General features: G+C 39.7%; 1 protein-coding gene and 1 long non-coding RNA gene across 5 annotated transcripts in view; one reads left to right on the forward strand and one right to left on the reverse strand.

The window, feature by feature from the left end:
* MACROD2 (mono-ADP ribosylhydrolase 2) overlaps positions 1-26127 on the reverse strand; it is a 992621-nt gene that overhangs the window by 840042 nt on the left and 126452 nt on the right. For all 4 annotated transcript variants that reach the window (XM_079969959.1, XM_079969958.1, XM_079969957.1 and 1 more), the window contains exon 4: positions 9520-9549. In XM_079969959.1, the coding sequence (XP_079826085.1) occupies positions 9520-9549 (30 nt within the window). The remainder of the gene's footprint in view (positions 1-9519; positions 9550-26127) is intronic.
* Positions 6458-9714, forward strand: LOC307212691. The gene is made up of 2 exons (XR_013837103.1): positions 6458-7363; positions 9499-9714. It is a non-coding gene; the product is annotated as an uncharacterized lncRNA (long non-coding RNA).

Consider the following 26127-nt stretch of genomic DNA (forward strand, 5'->3'; position numbering starts at 1 on the left):
TAAAATGTCCCCTCCTTTTCCTTACACTTCCAACATATATTTGAACTAGTTTTGTACATTTTCCCTAACTGCACTGGTGTTGTGTACCATCTGTACATCATCTTCATGTAATTCTCCTTCAATAGGGAACAATCTGTAAATTTTAAGTCAGTTTTCCATAATTTAACCCAATCTTCCATCATAATGTTGTGCCCTACATCCTGTGCCCATTTAATCATATCTCAGTTATGAGTAAGAGAATTTGTATGAGTTCACTGTATTAAGTTGTGAGCCTGAGTCAATGGTGCCAGTTGCTAAGATTTAATTTTCAACATTAATTACATGTACATCCAACAGACCCTTTGGTTAGATAAGGGTAGGGTCCAGAAACACAGAAAATTTTGTCTTACCTGATTGGCTTTCCAGGTTAACAGACAGCCCTTCCTGTCTACATCTAACCCTACCCGAGTCACGGAAGCAATTGATGAAGAGTAAGAGAAAAAGGATACTTGCAAATAATTTTTAAAAGGTGAGGAGAGATGTAGGTATGCAGTAGGAAGTAGGAAGAAGAGATCTAATGTGTGGCAGATGCTCCTTCTCTTGCCTTCCAGGTGTCAAGTGAAATGGACAGTGACTGTTGAACCACAGGGTTACTCCTCATTCACTATTTCCATTCCACATCCTATGCACATCTTTTAAAGGTGTACATGTTTTATTGCAGGACAAAGACCAAGAGGGGAGAATGGTTATCCATCGATAATTATTAGCTCATCCTGTTCGTGTTAGTTTAGTTGCAAAAAGTGAGAATTGGCTGTAAGAGGGCATCTGCACCTGTGCTTTCCATTTTTATTAAAGCAGGAGTAGCTAACCTTTTCAGCCTAATGGCCACATTCACCCCTGCCCAGCCTTTCAACTGGTCACATGCCACTGGTGGAGATGGCCATATACATACACCCCATTCACTCACTCACTATCTCACAAAGACACACATACAACTTGTGGAAGGCATATGGCAGGCCGCCTATAGTCATTGAGGTTCCCTACCACAAGTTACGGTTCTAAACCGCATAAGAACTCTCCACAAGTACAGCAGACTGGGGCATAAGACAAACGGCAGATTAGCCAAGGAAAAGAGCCAAATGAAAAGATCAGGCAAGAGCATATATTTAAGTTGTTCATTAGCCTGACAAACATAGAACAATTTGTCCACCTTTTAGGACACATTTGGAATCTTAAGCAAGTGCCATGGGCACCAAACCCTCTGGTCACATCTCTTAATTTCTTCCAAGCAAACACACACACACACACACACACACACACACACACACCTTTTTTATGAGGATTCTGAATAAAAGTTGGATCCAGTAGAATTATTCTGAGCCTCCAAAAGGAAGTGTGAAAAGGTGGAGCTTTGTTGGCACCTGGAAAGGCCTGAAGGGTGCTACTGTGTCCATGGGAATCACCCCTTGCATGTTATTATACATACTGGATCAAGAAAGTGTTGTTCTCCTGATAGGCAGTAAACTGCTGTGGGGTCTTTTCATAGCCATAATCTTTACTTGCCAGCATGTTGCTGTTTCTCCTGCTGTATTTATCTGCATTTTCCACTTTGTCTTTCGAATCAGGGAAGAAATCTATGCATTTCTGCATTTTTATTATTACCAATTGTTAGATAGCGCTTACTAATCCTATTACAGTTAATACCAAAATAGCAGCATCCTTTTTCATGAGCAGTCTGCTCAACTGAACAGCTGAATTTTTAACTGCTGTAAAGCTAATCTCCTTCGGTGATTTCAATCATCTTAAAAATAAGACCTCATGATGTTTATTTAGACTACTGTGAAGTATTTCTAACCATGCTTTAAACACTGCAGAACAACACCGAACAGATAAATGTGGAAGATCTAGGGCAATTGCGTCCCATCCTCATTCTCCTCCCCAAAAAAAGAATAAAATGACAAATTATATTATGGATAGGACAAAAGTTAATGGATTACTTTCATAATGGAAGGAAGTGAATAGCAGGGATCTGTAAAGGAATGGGAGCTATTTAACTTGACCTGAAGTTAGCGGCCAATGGACGCAATAGTCAATAAAAAGGAAAATACTGGGAAATTCTCCCTTTTAGATTCAAGCTGTGAGGAAAGACTAGAAGTTGCAACATTTTTTTGCCTGGCAATAACCTTTTTATTTCATTTTACTTTATTTAGCATCTCTTTCATTCCTATATTTACTATAAATCAGGAAAGTATAAAAGTAAATATGAATTTTAACAAAAATAAAGACACACACCCTAAGGTCTATTGAAACCAACAGAACAAGTACATAGTTAGGGAACAGTAATTTCTCTGAATTGCAGCCACTTAAAGTGGTGACAGGTATCCCAATGAAATTATGATATGGATGAAATGCAGGTGCAGCAAAAAAAAACTTAAGAACTTTGTTATCTGTTTAAACAAGAATATGAGTCTACACATGAATAAATAGATGTGATTTTGATGTATGCTGACTTGATATCCTTGCTAACCTTTTTCAGTGTCTGCATAACAGTTAGCAAGACTAAAAAAGTATATGTCACACTCTTCATATGAGCATTTGCAATGTCACTGTTTCAGAGATCATTTCTATATTATATAACTAGAGAGGTGTACTCAAAAGTGATTGACTATATTATCAGCTATCAATTTACATGCAATAAACATGTGTGGTGAGGTATACAGACAACAGAAAATATATAATATGTAAACAAAATAAACATGTTACCTCTGAACAGCTAAATTAAATACCTTTTATTCAATGGTACTTTTTGTATTGAAATTATGAATTCAGTTCTTAAAGATCAGCTCTCAAGGGCAAAAGTAGCTGACATTAATAAGAAATTTGAACTCTAATTAATTGCTCATTGCCTATATGTAATTTGCTGATATGTAATTTGAACAATTATACTATGTTTGCAGTTTTCTAATAATAATGTATCAGGACTGTCACAATAAAAGTTTTATCAGCAAACCTCTTCCAATTTGTGTATCCAAATTTGTGTGTCAGCTATTGTGAGAAAGGATTTTATTTACCGGTATATAAAAAAAATCCAGAATACTTACATTTTATTAGGGTGCATTTTCTCAGTCTTTAGATGTATGATAAGCTATGACACGATGTACATGATCATCATCATATCATTAATATACAGTGGTACCTCGGGTTAAGTACTTAATTCCGGAGGTCCGTACTTAACTTGAAACTGTTCTTAACCTGAAGCACCACTTTAGCTAATGGGGCCTCCTGCTACCGCCGTGCCGCCGGAGCACAATTTCTGTTCTCATCCTGAAGCAAAGTTCTTAACCTGAAGCACTATTTCTGGGTTAGCGGAGTCTGTAACCTGAAGCGTATGTACCCTGGGGTACCACTGTATTACAATGAAATCTTATTTTTGTTTCACTTCAGTTCAGCTCTCCTTCACTACCAGCAAAGCAATGGTAGCTGAACTACACAGCTTGCTACAGAAAAAGCACAATCAGGACAAAATGCAGTATTAATCTGAAAAGCAGTTACTTGCATCTTCTAGTAAAAAGGTAAAAGGTAAAGGTACCCCTGCCCATACGGGCCAGTCTTGACAGACTCTGGGGTTGTGCGCCCATCTCACTTAAGAGGCCAGGGGCCAGCGCTGTCCGGAGACACTTCCGGGTCACGTGGCCAGCGTGACATCGCTGCTCTGGCGAGCCAGAGCCGCACACAGAAACGCCGTTTACCTTCCCGCTGGTAAGCGGTCCCTATTTATCTACTTGCACCCGGAGGTGCTTTCGAACTGCTAGGTTGGCAGGCGCTGGGACCGAGCAGCGGGAGCGCACCCCGCCGCAGGGATTCGAACCGCCGACCTTTCGATCGGCAAGCCCTAGGCGCTGAGGCTTTAACCCACAGCGCCACCTGCGTCCCGCATCTTCTAGTACCCCACCACAATTTAAAAGTTTTTTCCCCATTAACCAGTTACTAATACAGAAATATATTAAGTATAATTTTATTACTTAATGCCCCAAAGCAAATCTACCAAATTCTTCTTGACAAATGATGCACCCCTGAAATATGGCTATCAACAAACATGTCACACAAAAATGCAATCTGATAGTTTTCTTTTTTTAACATTACTGTTTCCAATCTTTTACATTGCAATAGCATACAGTGTTCCCATCTTTCCTCATACAGATGGGGAGTAATTTGTTTAAAGTCACAGCAACACTCATGACCTAGGTGACTGAAGAATGAAAAGCACACCTTGAAATGTGTACCAGAACAATCAGCAAAGAGATTTCACTTCCAGAAACTGATGGGAGGAAAGCAAGCATGCAGGAGACTCCATTAGGTACAGCTGCAAAATATCCAGAGATGCCAACAGAAGACAAATTCATGAGTTATCTGAAAGAAATACATTGTTTCCTGCCTACAACACATCAAAGGGAAATTTCATAGCTCTCTTTGTTAGTGATTTCATTATAGGAAGCAACGTGTCCAAGAGCCCTACCATGTAATCAGCAAGAAGACAAAACTCTCATACTCCAAGAGCCCATGTCAAAATACCTACATTGTAAGGTAAAAAAAGGTTGGATAGTGAGACATCTTACAAAAGTTGTGGCATTTTCAAAAGTGCCAGTTTTACAACTGGTGGAGTATTTATGGGGTGACTGTCCCCCAAAATCCATCCATTTCCAATAATGTTCAAAGGTACATGGATAAAAAAGTATCTGTTGGGGAACAGTATGTAGGTCTGACTGACTTCGATGGGAGCTTGGGGGTTGAAGCAGGAGAGAGGAATAGAGATTTTCTGTTTGGATTTTCTAGGGGTTTTATGTTATTTTTAAAGATGTTTTCATAACTGATAAAATATATTAAAATTCCTAAAGTAAAAAATAATTGTTTACTTTGACATTGCTAAGGTGATATACAACTTCTGAACTGATGTTCATAGTTTCAGTTTAATGCAAAGGAGATTGTTATGGTTTGGGCCAAATTAAATGGTCTGATTTGGGATTGGCTTTATCTGAAAGAGTCAGGTTGGATATTTTAAGAAGCAGGAAGGTGATCTGCATAAGTGAGACCAGTTTCAACCATATGCTGGAGGGATCAGAAAAGGTATAAATCAGGCACCCCCAAACTCGGACCTCCAGATGTTTCAGGACTACAACTCCCATCATCACAACTCCCTAGCTAACAAGACCAGTGGTCGGGGATGATGGGAGTTGTAGTCCCAAAACATCTGGAGGGCCAAGTTTGAGGATGCCTGGTATAAATCTAAATAAAGTCAAGTCCGCCTGGAGTGTCTAGAATAGGGTTGCCATATTTCAAAAAGTAAAAACCAGGACCGACCCCCCCCCCCTGAATTATTGAGCTTTTTTTCTTTTTCTTTTTTTTTTAGGAAACCCCCTGACATCAGTCAGGAAAGTCCAGATGGATGGCAGCCCAAATGTACAATTTGATATCAGATACCACCTGTTTCATACGGGTACCTCGTGATGCTATTATTCTCAGAAAGGGGTTTGCAGGAACTGCTACATTCTAAACATATTAGTTCCTCATAACATTGGCAGTTTTAGAAATACCATCAATCTTATAATATTTCAATATATCCATGCCTTCTGTCCCATATAATGGAAATTATAATGGAAATATGAAGGTTGCTAGTCAGCTAAAGCTAAACACTTATTTCTTTCTCTCATTTTTGCCAATGATTTTAGTTACTGGCTTTGGGTGGATCACATGTTACATAGACATATGTGCATTAATTATGTAATGGTGAACACCAGTGAACACTAAGTTACCAACAAAGAAATGATATTCATTTGTGAAATAACTCTCGTTTTCTCCTACAATGACTCTTTACGATGGCAAGGCAAACTGAAAATGGGTCAAGTAACAGCACCTCTCACTGCAATGCCAGATTTGCAAGATTTGATTCATCCCCAGAAGGAACATATCTGTCTTACAAAGATTTAGGGAAGACTGTTGTATGACTGCCCTAAACAACTTATTCTATGAGGGTGATCTATAAAATAAATGAATGAATCTAATTTCAGTTTATTATTAAATAGGTTTATTAAACCAGAATATTGTCACACAAAAGAGGTTCTCACTTCCCCAGAATTTTGGGTAGAACTGTCTATGTAAACTGCAAGGAAGATGCTTCTCTTAGAACCAATTTAAGTAGTCTATCTGCAAGGCACAGGCTCGGTTGCACAAACAACTGCTCAAGTGAAATGCCTGATTGTGAGTTCAGTGCAATCTCACAAATGAGCTAATGGACAGACTGTCTCAATTACAGTAGATTTCCAGATATTTTCATTGTACTGTGTTCTTATGAGTCTATATGAAAAGGCCTAAGGGACCTCCTCAAAACCTAGGGAAAGAACAGTCTACAATTCCACTCTGTCGGATATGTATTCCTGGGATTTCTGACAAAAAATGTAAGTGTAATTTGCTACACGGTTCATAAGGTTTACCCTTAGGGGAAATTTCAGTTATCTGCTTTGTCCTCGGGCAGGTAATAAAGCTTATCAAAGGACCCCTGGCAGATGTCTGATTTCTTTTTTTGATTTTTTTTTCTGTGCCACACTGACAACTTTAGCAGCCCTGTCAAGTCACAGGAGGAGAAAAAATGCCCCCAGGTCAAATATTTTATGCAGTCAATTCATTTTTAGCAACAGTCTGTGTCTAGGCAATACACTCGTACCTACCAGCAAAAAGAAAATAAGAAAGAAACATCAAGACACTTAACTGATGGATATAATGAAATTAATTAAGACCTGAAAAGTGAAATACAAAGAATACTGATCAATTCTTTAAAAAATTATTTCCCAAAATTCTCCTTAATAAAGCATTCAGATTATAAATTACCAAAAGAATGGCTTTCAGAACCCAGCTGGTATTATGACTCTATTCTGGAGATTGCTAAAATATAGAACTGGACTGGGACACCTCTCACAAGAGGTAGTGGTGACCACCAACTTGGATGGTGTGGCATTCGTACGGAGCCCCAGGTCGTCTCACGGACTACTGACCCATACACCACTAATCCGCTGCCACCAACCAGGTCCTCCCCGGTAAATCACTTAGTCTCAGTCAAGTTCTTAAATTAACAAAGAAGAGTGTAGTTTATTATAGACACAAATAAACTTTAACTGCATTCAAAACGTTGTTACTCTTTACCTTCTTCGTCTTATTTTATCCTGTCTCTAACTCTTCTACCTCCCCTCACACAAGAACCAACTGCACTGTCTCTCTATTTCCAGCTGTCTGCCAACTGCTTTCCCAACTGCCTTTCCCAACCAACCAACCCACCCACTAAAACCAACCAACAACTACACCCAAACCTTGGGCTAAGCCCTTTTATAAACAGGTAGGCTCTACCTCTGGCTTTTCAATTGGTCTACCTGTTAACCCTTTCTCTCCCCCTGTACAGACATTTTCAAACGAACGGGCAAACGCCACAGATGGCTATAAAAAAGATTAGACAAATTCATTGAGGATAAGATTATCAGTGGCTCCCACCTATTATGGCTATATTTTACCTCGACTGTCAAAGGAAATATGGGAATCACTATTAGAGAGAGTACTGTTACGCTCATGCCCTGGTCTCATTGTCTTAACAAGCTTATTAAGTATCCAAATAATGATAGGAGTCAAGGTTAAAATGTAGACATATGGGTCATGACCTAGTCATGTCCCACTGATCTCAATCAGAGGATTAAGCATGTTCTTAAATCTCTGGTATTGAAATCAATAGGACTTCAAACTGATTAGCTTTGGTAAATTGTTGTGTCCATATTGTTTAATTCTTTGGATATGAAAAGGTTTGGGGAGGGGGGTAAGCTTAGCTAGGAGAAAGGTATTCTGCCTCTGCTTTTAACTGGCAGGAAATGGTTACAATACCACTGGAAAAAACAACTGCTGTTAAACCAGGAAAAGGTGAGAAAAAGCCTTACTGTCAATCTGAAGTAAAAATGATCAGCATTTGTGGGTAATGACTGAAGTGCTCTTTAGCAAGATGAAAGTACCAAGTACCTATGCAAATCCAATCCAAGCTCTCTGAGGAATAAAATTCAACTCATCTCACTTATTGTAAGAATGAGGAGCATCACACAATTGCCCCAGAGGTAGGAATAAATGTTTTAAAATATTAGATATAAATAAATACTGTGTAGCCTACCAGAATTAATCTGAGCTTTCTGGTCTTTTGAGTCAAATTTGTTATTACACTTTCTTTGCCCCTCATTAGTTCTCACGTACTTTCAAATTGCAACACAATTAGAACCAAAAGGACCACATGGCAGATACAGGCTGGCAAATATCTGACATAACATAGCATTTGATAATGCTGTGAGATATATGGCACATTTAAGACAGAGACTTCCCCAACATCACATCTTTCTGCTACATCCTGAACTGTCAAAACTCAGAGCATATCAAAAGCTGCTTCCAGAGGCAGCTTCAGGGCTGCAGGGGCCGAAAGCACTGCATTTGACACGCTCTCCGCGGTCCCTTAATAAAAGTAATAGTCACCACATCCACAAATAAGGTTAGGTTTGTACCTAAAATATTATTTCCATCTCAATGATGCAACAAATGCATTTGAAGACCAAACTAGCACATATTGATCTCCAAATGGTCAATTTTCAATGCTGTCAATCATACAAGTACAATGCTTAGAATGATTCCAACACTAAAAGCATCAAGTGGCCTTCAGCTTTTAAATGGTTTCCCCCTTTCCATTTGCAGAAGATCATCAGACCCTTATAACTATAGCCAAGACAGAAGCTTAGAAAATGTGACTACTGCTTTCGTATTTATAACATATCTATCAGAGACTTTCTGTTTCCTCCATATCCCACCCCCCACGTTCCACACCCATAGGAGGATAATTTCCCCTCCACCTCAAAAAAACTGTTATATACACTTTGCAAAGCTTTTAATACCAAAAGCAAGATAAGGGAAAGGAAGTGGAGAGGTATATGTTAGAATTTCTCTAAGCATTAAGAGAAATGGCATTATCACGTGTCAAGTTATTTTGCCTCTCACCGGTTCAGAGCAAGTAAAGCACAAAAAAACCCTTAAGTATCAGTTGAGATTCTTCTTGAAATAACTTACAATACATCTAAAACAGAAACAACCACTGATGGCAAATTATTCACAAGCCCAACACTCCTACCTACTGCCCCTTCAACTTCTTCTTCCCCAAACTGAATTCTTCCAGTATGAAATGAACCTTCAACAAAGTAGGCATATTGCATTTATGTTGGGGATTAGTCAGATTATAGTGATACCAACCTATGAGTTATTTTACATAATTACCATACTCAAAAACAACTCCTAGCCTCTGCTAGACAGGATGTATTGTGATTATCTGTATTGTAAAAATTGAAGATGTTTAAATTTATAGCATGTGGTCAGATTCTTGCCTGTTTATTCAGTCTGGATGTTCTGTTGATTGAGTTTTATTTCAAAAAAATACTTTTTGTTTCTTGCAACGCTTAGGAGAAAAGAGGCCAAACTTACCACCGCCACCTCCGAGAAGACTTGAATTAGCTGTGGAAGAACAAGAGAACCAAGAATTACATCAGAGCAAGCTTTGCGTGTTTTGTTTTTTTAATATTCTCTAACAATAGAAAAACAAAAATAAAGCCAGTCCACCTTTTCTGTTAACACAAGGACTTTAGGCAAAGTTTAAATTAAACATTACATACAAAACAATATGCAGCTTCTATTTGTATGTAGACAAAAATGAAATAACAGTACAGTCACAGATTTAGTTGTCAAGGCAAGGCCCATGAACCTGTGTGGGGAAGAATGCACAGAGTGCCATTTCTTGCATAAGTAAAGACATATCCAGATCTTTCCCACTGTTGCTAGAATCCCCCAGTGCCTGTGCTGAGTCTGGCATTGTAACCTTCAAGTGTAAAGTTAAACCTTGAGTGAACCTCCTGGAAGAATTCTGAGCATTTGACTTTAATGCTCAGGAGGAACAGTTGATTTTGTGGGTGAGCACAAGGCTACTTAAAGGTAAAGGTAAAGGTACCCCTGCCCGTACGGACCAGTCTTGACAGACTCTGGGGTTGTGCGCCCATCTCACTTAAGAGGCCAGGGGCCAGCGCTGTCCGGAGACACTTCCGGGTCACGTGCCAGCATGACATCGCTGCTCTGGCGAGCCAGAGCCGCACACGGAAACGCCGTTTACCTTCCCGCTGGTAAGCAGTCCCTATTTATCTACTTGCACCCGGAGGTGCTTTCGAACTGCTAGGTTGGCAGGCGCTGGGACCGAGCAGCGGGAGCGCACCCCGCCGCAGGGATTCGAACCGCCGACCTTTCGATCGGCAAGCCCTAGGCGCTGAGGCTTTAACCCACAGCGCCACCTGCGTCCCACAAGGCTACTTACGCACAAGGCTACTTACCCACCTCTAAATTAAACTCGAGGTAAATTTTCCATATCACCTATTTCTCAGCAGGAGTCCCAGGAGTTCAGAGCGTCACAATTAATCACCAAAAGAAATACTCTATCCATGACACCTGAAGAGACTGATTTATCCGTCCTGCTCCCTCTAACTCCATTACATTCTTTCTTGATATTTATTGTGAAATTGTAATCTATTTGTTGTAAGTTGCCTAGAGCGATTGGGTATGCGTCAGAAAGGGTAAAAATTATCATTACATAAATAAACAATCAAGCAAATATAATGTTTGCTGCTGATAAGCCTACTAAAGATTTCTACTTTAAGTAACGCATATAAAATCATATCCACGAGCACACAAACAAACCAAAATCCACATTACTATCACAGCAGATGTATTTGTTAAGATATCACTTTCACCTCTGTATAATCAATCAACATTTGTTTAAACATTACAAAAGAAGAAAACTAGAGACCAAAGGAGGAGAGTACTAAATCCCCCCCCAATGTCATCTAAATCCATCATTCTGCCAATGCAGTATATCTCCCTCAAGTGTATGGGAGTTTTTGCTTATTTCATCTCAAACTCTAGTCCTTGAAATCAGCTCACAAAACCTCTCACACTGAGACCAAACTGTCAATTTTAAAATGTGACAACAGAGAAGCACACAGGGTGTCCTTGCATATTATCTTGCACTCAAAGGTTTGTACCTATGATTTTGTACATATGAATTTTGTACGGGTGAACATGTACATATATCTCTGTTACATGTTCACTAAGCATTTTACATATATCAAGGACTAAAATTTTTACTTGAAGATTTAATGAACCCAAAATAGTAACTGCTTCCTGCTAACATACTGATAACCTCCAATGCATAACACAAGAAGTAACATGGAATAAAAGCACTCTTCCTTCATGCACTAGCAACAGTTAGTTGTAGGTGAAAAGAGGCTTTTAAATGCTTAAAGGCGTGACTTGAACACAGAAACGCATGCCTGCTCTTGCATCAGAGAGGATCACCACGGAAAAGTAAGAATGTGTTTCAGCTAACTCTTGTTCCCGCCCTCCCACAATCATCTTTTTTGAGGAAAGCACCTGAATCATGATTAAGTGATATCCACATGCACAGATGTAAAAGGTAAAGAGGTAAAGGACCCCTGGGCAGTTAAGTCCAGTCAAAAGCGACTATGGGGTTGCGGTGCTCATCTCGCTTTCAGGCCGAGGGAGCCAGCGTTTGTCCACAGACAGCTTTCCAGGTCATGTGGCCAGCATGACTAAACCACTTCAGGCGCAACGGGACACCATGGCGGAAACCAGAGCCCATGGAAAAGCCATTTACCTTCCCACCACAATGAGGAGCAGATGGGGCTCCTGAACCTAAGAAGGTAGCCCATCTAGCAAAAGGAAAACTCTGGTCCTAAACCTCCATTGCCTTGCAGGATATCTTTGGGAGAAGTATAGGCTAAGGAGTAAACCCCACACAAATCCAGAGTGAATGGCTGGATGGCGCCTTGTACACCTCCTTCCAGCAACTCCTGCAGCCGAATTGGTGCCAACCGTATTGGTCCGCTTTCCTTTGGACCACCTCAGCGAAGTGTCTTGTCATCTGGGCAGTCCAGGATCTCCATACACACTGCTGAGGTTTGCACCCTGGGGAGGTCACTTTGGTGTTGCTAACACAGCTGTTTGATTTTACCCGCAGAGGCATACTCCATTGTCTCTCGAGGCAGACGGATGCCAACAAAAACCTTAACAGTGTAAAATGAGGTATATAAACGTTTTAAATAAAAAATACATACTAAAAATAAATATAACAGGTGGAAACTAGCCTGCTGGTTTGCCTTGAGGCATTTAAATCTATGTACAAACCATTAATTAACATGATGTAGCTGTGAAAATGCCTATAGGAGAAAGTTTCAGTAAAGAGACTGACAGCACAGTCCAATCCCAATGAGAAAATCAATTTTATTATTTGGGATAGCAAAGTCAGCAGAGCATGAGACTCAATCTCGGGATTATGGGTTCAAGACCCACATTGGGGAAAATATTCCTCCATTGCACTAGATGACTCTCATGGTCTCTTCCAACTCTGATTCTATGAATTTCATTCTCCTGAGGGAGGGGGAATTATTGGTGGCTGGAGATGCAAACTCTTGTGCAAGCTAGCTGGGTATAGGAGGCATTACAAATGGGGGTGTGCACCTGTATACCTAATCCCAATGAAAATCAGGGTTCAGTGTGGGGTATTTGTTTGGATGCACACCCAGATTAGCAACCCACTGAAAGTAGTGAGCAGCATCTGCATTTGGGGGCCCATCTGATTTACAACTGCAGTTCCTAAAAGCAAGGATTTCAGTTTACAGTTATTTTGAGATCATGGGGCAGAAAAAGTAGGAAAATCCACAGAAACAAAGGGATGTTCTGCATATGCCTAGGTAATAAGAGCACAAGGGAAGGAGATTGGGGTTAGTAGCAAGCACCAGGATTTCAGCTGCTGGGAGCCTAAAAAGACTGAAATAGACTCCTGTCAGCCTCACAAAAGCCATTGCCTTAAGCAGAATTCAAGCTACAATTCTTCATATACACATGCGCCTCATGCCAATTCTTCACTTCGCTATTAGCTAATACATGTGAGCTGAATATTTTAATTCTGAATTGCTTCAAACAATGGATTGCTGCTTGATTGCATGACACTGTCTGAAGAGGTGGGAATGTACATCAAACAGATAACGAATTTAGAAGTCTCTGACTATGAAAAACTCCATCAGTTAAATGATTTGGTTCAAAGGTTTCCAAACTCCATATTCACAATCACATTTTTTGCATTACATACTTAGATATGTGAAGAATAAAAATCATTATTCTAAAATGTACATAAAAATTTCTCACAATAAAATGCAAGTTGCCAATATTGTGTGGTTTGTTTAGTGTGAAGCACTCTATTTCTACAGCATCTCTAGAGATAACATGTTTGTAACATTGTAAACAATTTAAATGAGCGGCATTGATGACATTCTCTGAAAAACAGACATTTATCCACTTTAAAAATGCTAATTTTTTTCTGGATCATCTATTCAGCAGCCAGTAATGGGTTTGATGAGGAACAAAAAACCCTGTTATGTCATGCAGCTGAGCATCTGTTGCTATAATAAAATATACTTTAACACTCAGTTCACATTTTTGTATTGATCTGAGTGCCACATACTGAAAAACAAATATTTTGTTTATATTGGTTAACTGCAAAATACACACAGAGATAAAACATCTCTCTCTCTCTCTCTCTCTCTCACACACACACACACACACACACACTTTCAACCCTTAAATCTGGAATTAGTTGAGAGAAGGAAGGCATTCTTTAACCAGGGACACTTTTCTTTTCATCAATAAAACATCACAAAAGGTGACAGCTGGTGAGAAGGGTACCAGCAATTTACAATACAGGCCTCTCACATGTTTCAGGAGATGTCTTTACCTGTCAATGCTATTTTGTTTGATCTGCTGCTCTCATACATACACACACAAACAAATCAAGAACAAGGTAGCACCGATGAGAGCAAGGAGCTCTTCTGAGTGCTGCATAATGATAGAAGTCAAAATACTTTACATGAACTTTAACCACATTTCATAAATATAGTTTGATCAAGGTCATTTTCATATACCATACATTTAACTGCATTCCTTAGCACCTCCACCTTTTTATATTTTTTTGTTTTCACCATCTCTCTCTCTCTCTCTCTCTTTCTCCACACACACACACACACACACAGGAAAAAATAGAGTCAGTCAGTCCTGCCAAAAACTTGAATGAGGTCTCCTTGGAGGAGAGCAGGGGGGGCACAGAAGTACCCATCAGATCTACACACTGCCAGTGGCCTTGAAGAACCATGGGATCCAGACATCCCAGTCCCATGACCAGAGGTCTCCACAACAGCTTTCTGGCTATCTCTCAAATCCCAAGTGCCACCTCCCGTAGGGCCAGAAGAGCAGAGAAGATGTCGAGCCAGACATTAGATTCAGGGCAGCTGCTAATGTACCTGGCTCACTGCACATGAGACAACTTGGGAAGAGGGAGAGGCATATGGAAGCACCTGCCTGAATCAAGGTCTGGCTGGGAGGGGGAGTGCATTTGCCAAGTCACATGACATGATGTGCAAATATGGGTGAACCAAATTCTCTTTCATGGTGGCAATTAAACAGGGCTGGAAAACACCCTGTGCGTGCACATGTGTTGTTGTTTTTTAATACTCTGTAAAAGTAATGTTCCTTACCAATCTTCACACACCTTTGCAAATACCCTAAAAGCATTTACTATATATACATCACTTTCCAAACATGGAATATTGGAATGCCCATCTGTACATTCATTATGAATAAAATGTGTTGAGCAGAAAGCTGGGCTTGAGAATTAAAAGGAAATCATCAATCATAGACACTGACTAAGCAGTGAACACTGATTAACCATGTACCTGATGCATAACCCTCCTAAATTATGCTGTACACAGACAATACCTCATGCTGACTCTCTGATGAGACTAGGTGACATTGTCAGCAATTCTATGTGAACTCTCTCTTTTCTTCAGGATGTGTCCCATTGTTCACAACTATTGCATGGCTCTATTCATTCCCATATTATGACTTTGCATGTAAATATTTCTATGGCTTGTTCCACAAAAGCAAGATTACTGACATTTCCTCAGCAGGGACAATGCTTGGATACATAATAATCTGCATTTTATTATATTCCCAAACACTATCAGAAATGTTGAGTTTATATAGTGCTCTTGCATGCTCAAAGTCCTTCGCACAGAATACCTTGTTGCAATCGTTTTAACAACTCTGCAAGATAGGGTCAGTATTATCAGCTGCAGATTATAGTTGGGGAGGGGGAGCGTGAGGCCAAGGAAACAGTGGCTTGCTTAAGGCTACCTAGTGAGTGCAAGGCTCATGAGATGAGATTCAAACTAAGCTGTTCTTGATTCACATCTTGATTCTTAGCAAAGATATTCATAATAGCAAGATATATGCCATCATGTACTATTTTACATTATATATAAATGGTACATCCAATGAAATCAAATGCTTTGAACCAGATGTTTGGTGGATAAACAAGTCCAATATTCATTTATTCACTTATAACGGAGAGTTACCATAATCTTCTTTACATTCCTGCAGATAAAACGATGGCAGATACTTGGGACATGGCCAGGGTTGGCCCAATACATTTTGCTGCAGTACCAGATGGTGCCCGCCAGATTCTTAATACAAAAGCCAACCAGACTGATTGCTGAACGTTACTTCAATGCTTGTAGGGGAAGCAGGCTCATTTGGGAGTTTTGTCCTCCAACACTATGCTACTATCTCATACCTCACAGCAGTGCGCTCGCTCTCTCTCTCTCTCTCTCTCTCTCTGCCTAATGATAGGACCAGTCCTGGGCAGTACTGCTAAAAGCCAACAGCTCCCATACCTTGCATTTAGCAATGCATAAATATTTGAAACAATGTCATTAAGAAAATGCAGATGCAGCCATGGCGACATTTATGGAAAGGGTTCATAAAAATGACAGACAGAAAACTCATCAGAAGTGACAGGTATAGAAACAATATACAGAGACAATTAGTCATCAGCTTTGGCAGAACCTAACACTTGGCTAGACAGACCTTCCAACTAGAACATGTCAATTCTAAAGTCTTTGGCTGACACGGCAATCCAATTTCTTGGAAGTAATTATGAGGAAGTTCAACTGTGTAACATGCAATAACCAAGCCCAAACACATGAGTAATAGTTTGGGTTAAGAATACGCTGACCAGCATAGGATGGAAAAAATCAACAGCAGCTACTGTTGAGACGTGTCCCCCAATGAACTAAAACACCTGAGTGAAGGCTTAAAACAAAACAAAGCCCCTGGAGAAAACACGACGCCTCCAGAGCTCTTCATGACTCATTCGGAATGGTGATTACCTATTTTGGCCAGGCTATTTATACATATAAAGAACATAGCTGAAAGACAAACATCATTGTTCCAATCTTCAAGAAAAGGGGACAGATCTCTACCACAATATTACCACCCACCAGCCTGCTAGATATCCCTTCAAAGTTATACTCTCAGCATTTCCAAATAAAGTTAACTGACTGGCTACATACAAATAACAGTCTGTACGAGAACAAGCAGCATTTAGAGAAGGATTCAGCACCATCAACCGATGCTTCCTGCTAAATCATATCATCAGAAAGTATACTAGAATTAAAAAGTGTAAGTTGTTTGTTTGTTTGTTTGCCTTTGACTCCATTAATCATAGCAGATAGTGGGAGAAACTCCTAAACACCAATATAGAACACAGACTCCTCCTGTTGATCCGAGAGCTGTACAGCGATTACGGACATGATAATTCACAAAAGGTGGGAAACCCACCTTCAGCCCGTGCTAAAATATCTGGTAGTAAAGGGATCTCTCAAATGTTTTATGATGTTAAGGATGAGAGTGCTATTAAAGGGTTAGAAATGGTCCAAAACTAATTTATCAAAAGACTGTTTTCCCTACCCAAGGGAACAGCAGCTGCACTCTTACACATGGAAGCTCGATGGCCAACGTTAACTGCAGGAGTTGACTGTACCAGATTTAATTACCTGAAAAGATGGCCCTCCATGTCATGCGAGTGCTTGCCAGCACTGTGTTGTGCAGAATTGGAGAACAGCTGATGGTGGAAATCTAACATCCATTGTTACTTGAACTCTTATTTTTTCCACAAGCTAGAGGAGATTATATCCACAGGTAAAAAAATAAAGGACCCCTGACAGTTAAGTCCAGTCAAGAACGACTCTGGGGTTGTGGCGCTCATCTTGCTTTACTGACCAGGGGAGCCATTTGTCCGCAGACAGTTTTCTGGGTCATGTGGCCAGCATGCGCACGAAAATGCCGTTTACCTTCAAGCCAGAGCGGTACCTATTTATCTACTTGCACTTCGATGTGCTTTTGAACTGCTAGGTTGGCAGGAGCAGGGACTGAGAAACGGGAGCTCACCCCGTCGCAGGGATTCAAACCGCCGACCTTCTGATCGGCAAGCCCTAGGCTCAGTGGTTTAGACCACAGCACCACCCGCATCCACAGACAAGTGCCAATTAAGTGATTTGTGTCACTAGACAGAATTACTACATGATCTGCAAGTGATCAAATCCTCCAAAAGCTCTTCCTGGTTCCCCCTTCTAAAAACAATCCATTTTAGAGCCAGTTATCTGTCAAATCTCTGGCCAGCTTTTACTGAGCTGCATTTTCAAGCTATGCCCTCTACCATCCTAGATAGACAATATAACAGGGTACCATACAAAGACAAACTCTGTATATATGGGAAACTGCAAGTGAAAGACATCATGCACTATTAACTATATTGCCCACTATACACTGGATCCAGGAGGCGATTTCTCACCCTACCATCCATACAGGAAAGATGTCTCTCCCAGCAGAGAAGGTCCTATCACTTCTTAACAATGTAAATGCTTCAGTGATTCATAAAGTCAACCTTTTTGTTTTTGCAGCCAAAAAGATCAGAAAGAAGACCCTGGACGATATAGCAGTGAACTGTAAGGGAGACTCAGAGATTTAAATAGAGACTATTATTTGTGGCATGGCATCCCTTTTGCTTGCATTTATTTTTGATTCAGATTTGTCATGGTCAATGGCTAGCACAATAAAGTTATTTGGAACCTTGGCATTAACAAATAATGCTGAGATCCATTTCTAAGAACTGAAAAAAAGATCCATAGTGGGGGGTTTTCTAAGTCAGGGCGGTCCAACATGCAGCCTCAGCAACATTTGTTCCCCACCACGACGTGACAAGGCATTGTGCGACCTTGGGGTTCCATGTTGAAGTACCCTAGCAGCCCACTTGGTATGAAAAGTTGGACTACCCTGATCTAAGTAGTAAAAAGTATGTCCTTTCAGATAAAAGATCTCATTCTAGCTAAATTAGAACAGTGAACATTCTCTGATCCAGTAAAGGTAAATGATGATAAAATGATAAAAAGAGAAACTGGCATAACTAATCAAAGGAAATATATAAGGAACCATACAGCAAAGTGCAATGTTCCCCACAGAGTAAGTCTATAGAAGGAAAAACTTTTTATGGCAAACATATTCAGTGTAGAAATAAGCAATAGTTATCTTACAAAACAGTAACAACAAAAAATAAACACAGACGATAACATATATGCAATAGACCAATTTATCAGGTACTTTTGGCATGAATGGGATCTCTCCAAGAACAAGGACAACTCCTATCAATTTCAGTGAAGCTTGCACAGAAGATGTACCCACAGGATGGGACCAGTAATGACTTCATATTCTCAGGGTTTTTCTTACAGCTTCTTAATCACAAAAGAGGACTTAAATCAATCAATCATGTTTATGTTTAATGGAAAACAAATAAGTATGATGTCTTCCAGACAAAGGCACAAAGAGGGCAGGGGGGAAAAACCAGGACAAAATATCAAATTTGCTCAACGATGCTGATGTAAATATAAAAAGACATGAATAAAAAGTTAACACCAGAATTTCTTATAACCTCTTTTTAAAAATCATAAATGACTAAAAACTGCATTTACACATATATCAGAAGACATTTAGAACAGAAATACCTTTAAAAGTAACATATATGCAACTGATAAATTATAGAGGGGCCAATATACTATAGTGAAACTGTCTTCTCATTATCATTTTACAGCAGTTGATCTTCGGCTTGAAAAATTAAAGCCAACGTGTCATATTTTCACCTGAGCTTATAGTAATCTATTTTCTATCATGATTATATTTGATAGTGTTTGTTATATAAAACGAAACTAATAAGCACAAAACGAATATACAACAAACAAACAAACAAACAAACCCAGTTGTGTCCCACTTAATGTTCAATAAATTCTAAATAATTTTGAAGCTTTAGATACCGTGGAAACAGTGACATGAAGGTGAACATTAGTTCTACATTCTTTCTTCAGGATTCATGAAAAAAAAAGACTCAAAAGAATATTTCAAAAGCTTTGAAGATAAAAGAAACGACAAGCAATCAAATAGATGAAAGTGTACAGATTCTTCGGGAAGGAGAAGAAGCAGGCTGCAATAGTCAAGGTAGAAGCGCTTTCTGATGGTGTGGGACAAAGCCTTTATTTGCCGGGTTGTTTTTTATCTATAAAATTGTAGGTGATTTGTTCACAAGACATCTCACTAAGTTTGTTCCTGAAGCTTATTATTGAGAAGCTTGGTTCAGCAGGAACTCTATACACATACCAAGACCACATGAGCAATTTGGCTTGGCTCTGAGCGACAGGAAAGGCACCAGGGTGAACCAGGGGATGTCTCTAGCGTGCAAACCAGCACTGATTGCAGCATGTGCCAACCACAGGCATATTACTATGGCGAACCAAGGACAGCTTTTTCACCTGTGTCATTTGTTATGTTATGGCAACTTGTGTCAAGTCTGAAAATCGCTTTTTGCATTCAGTCTGAGATCCCCTGCTAGTTTCCCTATAACAGGGTACATGCCCACAATCCGCTCTATTTTGGTGAGCAGAACAGAAAACACTGTTCTCTGCTGTTTTTCAGATGCTTTGCAGAAGGGCTGCAGTAGGTTGCCTCTGCCTCTATCTCTCCCAGTACAAACTTCACCTAGATCCCTTCTTTGTCTTCTCTTTTCCCTGTTCACCTTGCCGCTGAACCATGTATGCTGTTTCTTCAGGTTTAGTTAGGATTCCTTGCAGAAAGGCATATATCTGCCAATGTCTTTTTAAAGAAACAACTCTCTCACATGTTTTGAACCAAACTGTGGGTTTGGGAAATTCAGAGCTTGGGAATTCACACAGCCATTGTTTATCTGACCACTAATTATGGGCCTTCTATTTTGACAGGTGGAAGGATTATTAGAAACAATAAAAACCCTGTCAAAGCTTTCAATCCAAGCTGTGGCCCCCTACCTACAGTTACAGTGGAGACTGCAATTTAGTGTTTTTCTTTCACTAGTAGGACAGGTAACCATAGTGTTTCAACACTCTCATTCCTCTCCAGCATCTGCAATTCCTTATCTCTCTGCCACCTCTGACTCTTGAAAGACAGGGAAAATACATTTGAACTTTCCTCTTTTTGGACCTTTCTGTCCCTCTAGTGCTACACTGTGTTCTTAAGACTCTGCCTCCTATTTTCATGTAAGGCAACTCTCAGTCTCTAGCTTCTTCTCTATCTCCACAACAGTAACTAAGCATATGGTCCAGGCAATTTATGGTGTGACCCATGTAATGTACTGTATATATTTTTTCCTATGTATATACCTGTGGCATTATTTTTACTTTTAAACCATTTTAATCCATTTTAATGTTACAAATCAACATTACAACTGCAACCCTAATGCAGTCATTGTAGTTCCCCAGAGCAACCACACTGACATTGGTTTTTTTATTGATGAGTGCTAAATTCTCTAAAATAAGAAAGGCATTCATAGCCAGTGCAATTCTGTATGTACAGAAACAGTATATTGCAAATAAATGGTCAAGCAATAATGTATTAATCCAAGGTTTCTCAAATGCAACCAGTGTGTCTGCATGCAGCAAACAAGGGCTGGTTTGTTTCACATATTTGTATGGGTCCAGGATACAACATATCAGGAATCAAAGGTGTTGCAGACCTGTAAACATCAGCTAAATGCTGACCATTAAAATTTATGTAGTGGGATAGTTGCTGACTTATGGAAGAGACTGATTACACATTTGGAAATAACAAATTGGACAGTCAGTAAAATATTCATTATTTTAGTCAGTCATGCACTCTTCCAGGGTATTTTTTATCATTTGTTGTTGTTGTTGTTCTTTCCCACTCAGAATTCCATGGTTACTGAACAAACACATCCTGCCCTAAATGGTCTGTTTGGGGGTTTTCTCCTCCTGTAGGGTTCACCCCTCTCCCCAGGTGTTCTTGCACTTCTGAAAACTTGTACCTTAAATTTGTAAACAAGCTTGTACCTTAAAACTTGTACCTTAAACTTGTAAACAAGCTTGCTCCATCCTCCATGTGACAGTTCTTTAGATATTGGAAGATAGATATCATATCTCTCTCTTTTTTAACCAATTATTTTTTATTGATTTTCCAAATTTTTAACATTGGCTGTCATATCTCCTCTTAGTTTTCACTTTACCAGGCTAAACAAACCACATTTTTTGCTCCATAAGATGCACTTTTTTCCTCTTAAAAACTCAGCGCTCCCTTTAAATAATATTGTTTTTCTTGAATTCCCCCTCTAAAAACTAGGTGTGCCTTATGATCAGGTGCGCCTTATGGAGCGAAAAAATACGGTACTCAATTCCCTCAAATAATAATAGAACAGCATTAGCTTTTTTGCTGCTGCATCACACTGTTGACTCATATTAAGCTAGTGCTCTACCAACCTAATGGTGTAACATTGGAAAATGTCAATCACTTTTGCTACCTGGGCAGTTATCTTTCCACAACATGAGAGGCTAGGGGCCACTGATGTTTATTTTGCCACATATGTACATAGTGGGAAGCCAATCTCCAAAACAGACACATAAACTTAAGATACTTACATGGATTATATCCAAAGTAGTGTTAAGTAACTTTCTGCTCTAGTGGAATGATTTCTGCTTGTGCAATGGGACTCCCTCTCCCTGTATGCCCCCTAAATCTGTTCTCCAAGCCTACAGAGCATGGGGTAAATGTAGAGAGGTAAATTCCATTGCTCAAGGAGAAGATGCGCTGCTCACACAATTATTTAGCTGGATACTGACGCATGCTTTTTTAAAAAACAACCCTGGAGAGTTCATCTCATATGGAAGTGCACTGAATGGAATATTTCCCCAACCAAATGCTGAAATATGCATCCACCAGACATCAACAAAGCTTTGCCATTGTTTAGATAGGTGCCAATTTAATTGGCTAAGGAGCTTTCATCAAGTTGAATGCATTTATTGATTTAGATCTGCTTTTCAACATTATCTTTATTGTTTTAATGGCTTGCAACTATCTGGTACAAACGCGAAAGCAATGCATGTGAACATAGTGCTCTGACTTAATAAATTACTTGACAAAATTATTAGAATGAACAATGGCAGCATAAAATTGAAACGCATAATACAGTTTACTCTTGGGACATATTTTGCCAAACTAGGAACAAAAGCCTTCTCAATATTGGCAAATGCAGAGTTTCAAAAGCGTACTTAAATAAAAGCTGCTCTAATAGCAGGGATATAATAAGTTACTAAACAAAGGACATATTTAGAAAATGCGCACACTGAATGAGTAACAGCAGAAAACTGTACATATTTAATTGGTATTTTGCCCGTATTATCAAGATTCAACACAGTTTATTTCTCTAAGCTTGAGCTCTGCAAATTATAATTAAAAAGACATAATAAATCCTCCACCTCAAACTACTGTCAATCTCAAAAGTAGATTGCAAAACCTTCTTTTGTTTCAAAGATGTAAAACTGTATTATTTGTATCTCCTAATTACTGTAGATTATGTTAACTCTTAAATTTTCAGTGCTCTCAAATTATATACTCCAGACAAAATAAATGAAATATCCATGCCATGCTTTATTTATCTTCCTTTCTGCTTACAATATTGCAGTTGTTTTTTTAATTAAACAAAAAACAGCAATTGCAGGAACAGAACAGGAAGACGAAAAATAATTACACATCATTTGATTATATAAATGTAGCTAGTGCAGAATACCACAGCAAGGCTTCCGGTGGCTGTCTCTGTCCAGACACTTTTATACACTAGCTTTGAAACATCTGCACTAGATGCCAGTTTGCTACCAAGCCCAATTTAGGACATTAATGTTGATATATTAAGCCCTAAATCTCTAAAGGAGTGCCTCCTCCCACATTGACTTGTCCTGAGACCCTGCTGGTAGTGCAGCCACTATCTGTGGTATAAAGGACAGTGGTGCACAAGGGCCTTATTTCTGCTGTTCCCAGATTATGGAATGACCTTCCCTCTGAGACGCATTCTGCACCATCACTACAGTGGTACCTCAGGTTAAGTACTTAATTTGTTCAGGAGGTCCGTACTTAACCTGAAACTGTTCTTAACCTGAAGCACCACTTTAGCTAATAAGGCCTCCTGCTGCTGCCGCGCCGCCGGAGCACAATTTCTGTTCTCATCCTGAAGCAAAGTTCTTAACCTGAAGCACTATTTCTGGGTTAGCAGAGTCTGTAACCTGAAGCGTATGTAACCCGAGGTACCACTGTATATACTTTGCAATGATTGGTCAAGATGCATCTCTTTACCCAGGACTTTGGTTAAATGAGTATCTTCCCTCCTCCTGTATTGCATTGATCTTGTGCTTTCACAAGGATGATTTCACCTTTTCCCAGACCAAAAAAGTCTGACTTTAATAAGACCCACTGCAGTTTATGAAGTTGGGTTGTTTCCCTAAACCATAGTTAAGATGAAACAGTTTAGAGTTTGTGATAAGCTGTGGTTAACTGAAAGTAGAAGGAAACACTTATCATTTGCTCCTCATGGCTGCACTGAGTGGGTAGGTGAGAGTAACACTGAAGCATTGTTTTAACATACAGGCCTCTGTCTTTGTGATCTGTCTCTTCAGAGGCTGTGTTTACTCATCAGAATTAACGCATTCAATGTTTACCCAACTACAGCTACCTATGTCTGTGATCCAAAGAACAAGTGCACATGTATGAGAGCCAGTGTGGTGTAATGGTTAATGTGTTGCACTAGGACCTGGAACTGTTCGAATGCTCACTCAGCCATGAAGCTCACTGGGTGACCATGGGCCAGTCATTGCTTCTCAGCCTAACCTACCGCACAGGGGTGCTGTGGGGATTAGACAATGAGAGGGGGGTCATGTATGCCACCTTAAAGAGGAATACAAATGCAATAAACAAATACACTGCAAACGAATCTAAAACCATCTCTGAGGCTTTCCCCCACTCCTCTGCTGCAGCTCCCACTGCTGCTCAGTCCCACCTTGCTGCCTTTTTCCATTTTCCTTTTTAATTCAGAATATTGTTATGAGTTTGTGGGTGCCAGACCTCAATAATCCAGCAAGTTTTAAATTCTAATCAAGCCAGGCTAGCTTCCTTAACCCCTGGGTCCAGCAAGTGTTAAAATATAAGCTAAGCTAGTGAGTTAATCCTCTGTGTGATGGGGCATTAAGAAAACAAAGGATTAAGGGGGCTCTGTTTAAGATAGCAAGTGGGTGGGGGCCCTCCCTCAACTTGCAGATAGTGAGAAGGACGCAAACCAGAACTTAGAGGAGTTTGGCTGTGATGTGACCTGGAAGTAAAGCAGCAAACTGGAAAGCCATAGAGGCAGAGCACGACAAACAAGACCTTTTTAGGGTGTTGATGCTGTGTCCATTGTAGGCTCAGGTTGTATATATGAGTAAATAAACCATATACCATAAAGACACCATGGTCTCTGCTGTGTCCCATTCCCAAAAATAAACACAAACCCTGGCTAGAACCCCTGAAATCTCACACTGCTCGAATATTAGGGTAGCATGCAACAATGTATTTGCAGAAAATTGCATCTAGATGTAGCAAAATGGGAGTGATGATAGCATAAAATAGCAGCAGGAGGAACAAAGGGCACAAGGTGAGCACTATGCAGAAAGCAACCCTTCTTCTCCTGCCTCCTCACACATACACTGGAAATCCTGAATCCTAGAAAACCAAATCATGTTCCTATGCAGAGTACTAGATTAAAATAGCTTGTTCAGGAAAGCCCTCCCTCAATCTTCACCATTTTTGAATTGTACTGTATCAGTTTTGAACGCCCTGTCCTTCCCTCCTTTCGTGATGAGGATAGGAAATGCAGCCAAACACAATTTGTCCTGAAAAACAGATGATTAGAAAGAGCAGCAGTCAATGTGTTCCTAAAAAACACTGAGTTCTAGTAAAAGAAACTTTCCACATGGTACGATGACTGAGTAGAGATCAAATCCCTTATCTATCACTTCAAACAGAATCACAATGTTAACAAATCATCATTGTGTATACAGTACATGTTATTTTCTGCAACCTTGTATTTACGTTTGTAAAAGTAAACTGAACAGAATGCCAAAGATTTTTTTAAAAATACATACTTTTGTATTTATTTTTTTCACAGGGCCCTATGTTGTTTCTGATGCTGTTTAGCATATTTATAAAGCAATTGGGTGTGGTAACTAGGGCCTGGATGCAGTGATGGGCTACATACACTGAGTCTGAATGTTGGCAAGACAGTGGGTGAGGTGCTCCCAGGTCCAGGAAATCAGTCAGTTGTTTGCCTTAGATCGGCATGCACTCCCAGGTGTGTAGTCTTGGAGTGCTCCCAGATCTAGCTCAGTCAATGGAGGTGCAGGTATCCTCAGCGGCTAGGAGTTCCTTTTACCAGTGTTGACTGATAAAACAGGGACATTCTTGGATTAGGATACCTTGACCACAGCTGCCCATGCATTGGCAACCTCAAGGTTGGACTATAGCTGTTGGACTACGGCTTCTGAAGATGCAGCTATTCCCTTGATCTCTTGATCATTTACCTGCTTTAATTTCTATGTTTTTAAAACAAGGTTGGATGTTAGTTTTTGCACATTTTCATCACAATTGTTTGTTTTAATGGAATTATTTTATTGTGGATTTTTAGTTATAAGTCGTACCTTGGTTGACGAACGCCTTGTGACTCGAACGTTTGGTTCCCAAACACCACAA

Source organism: Podarcis cretensis (assembly GCF_951804945.1).
Source record: "Podarcis cretensis genome assembly, chromosome: 3".
Classification (NCBI taxonomy): Eukaryota; Metazoa; Chordata; class Lepidosauria; order Squamata; family Lacertidae; genus Podarcis; species Podarcis cretensis.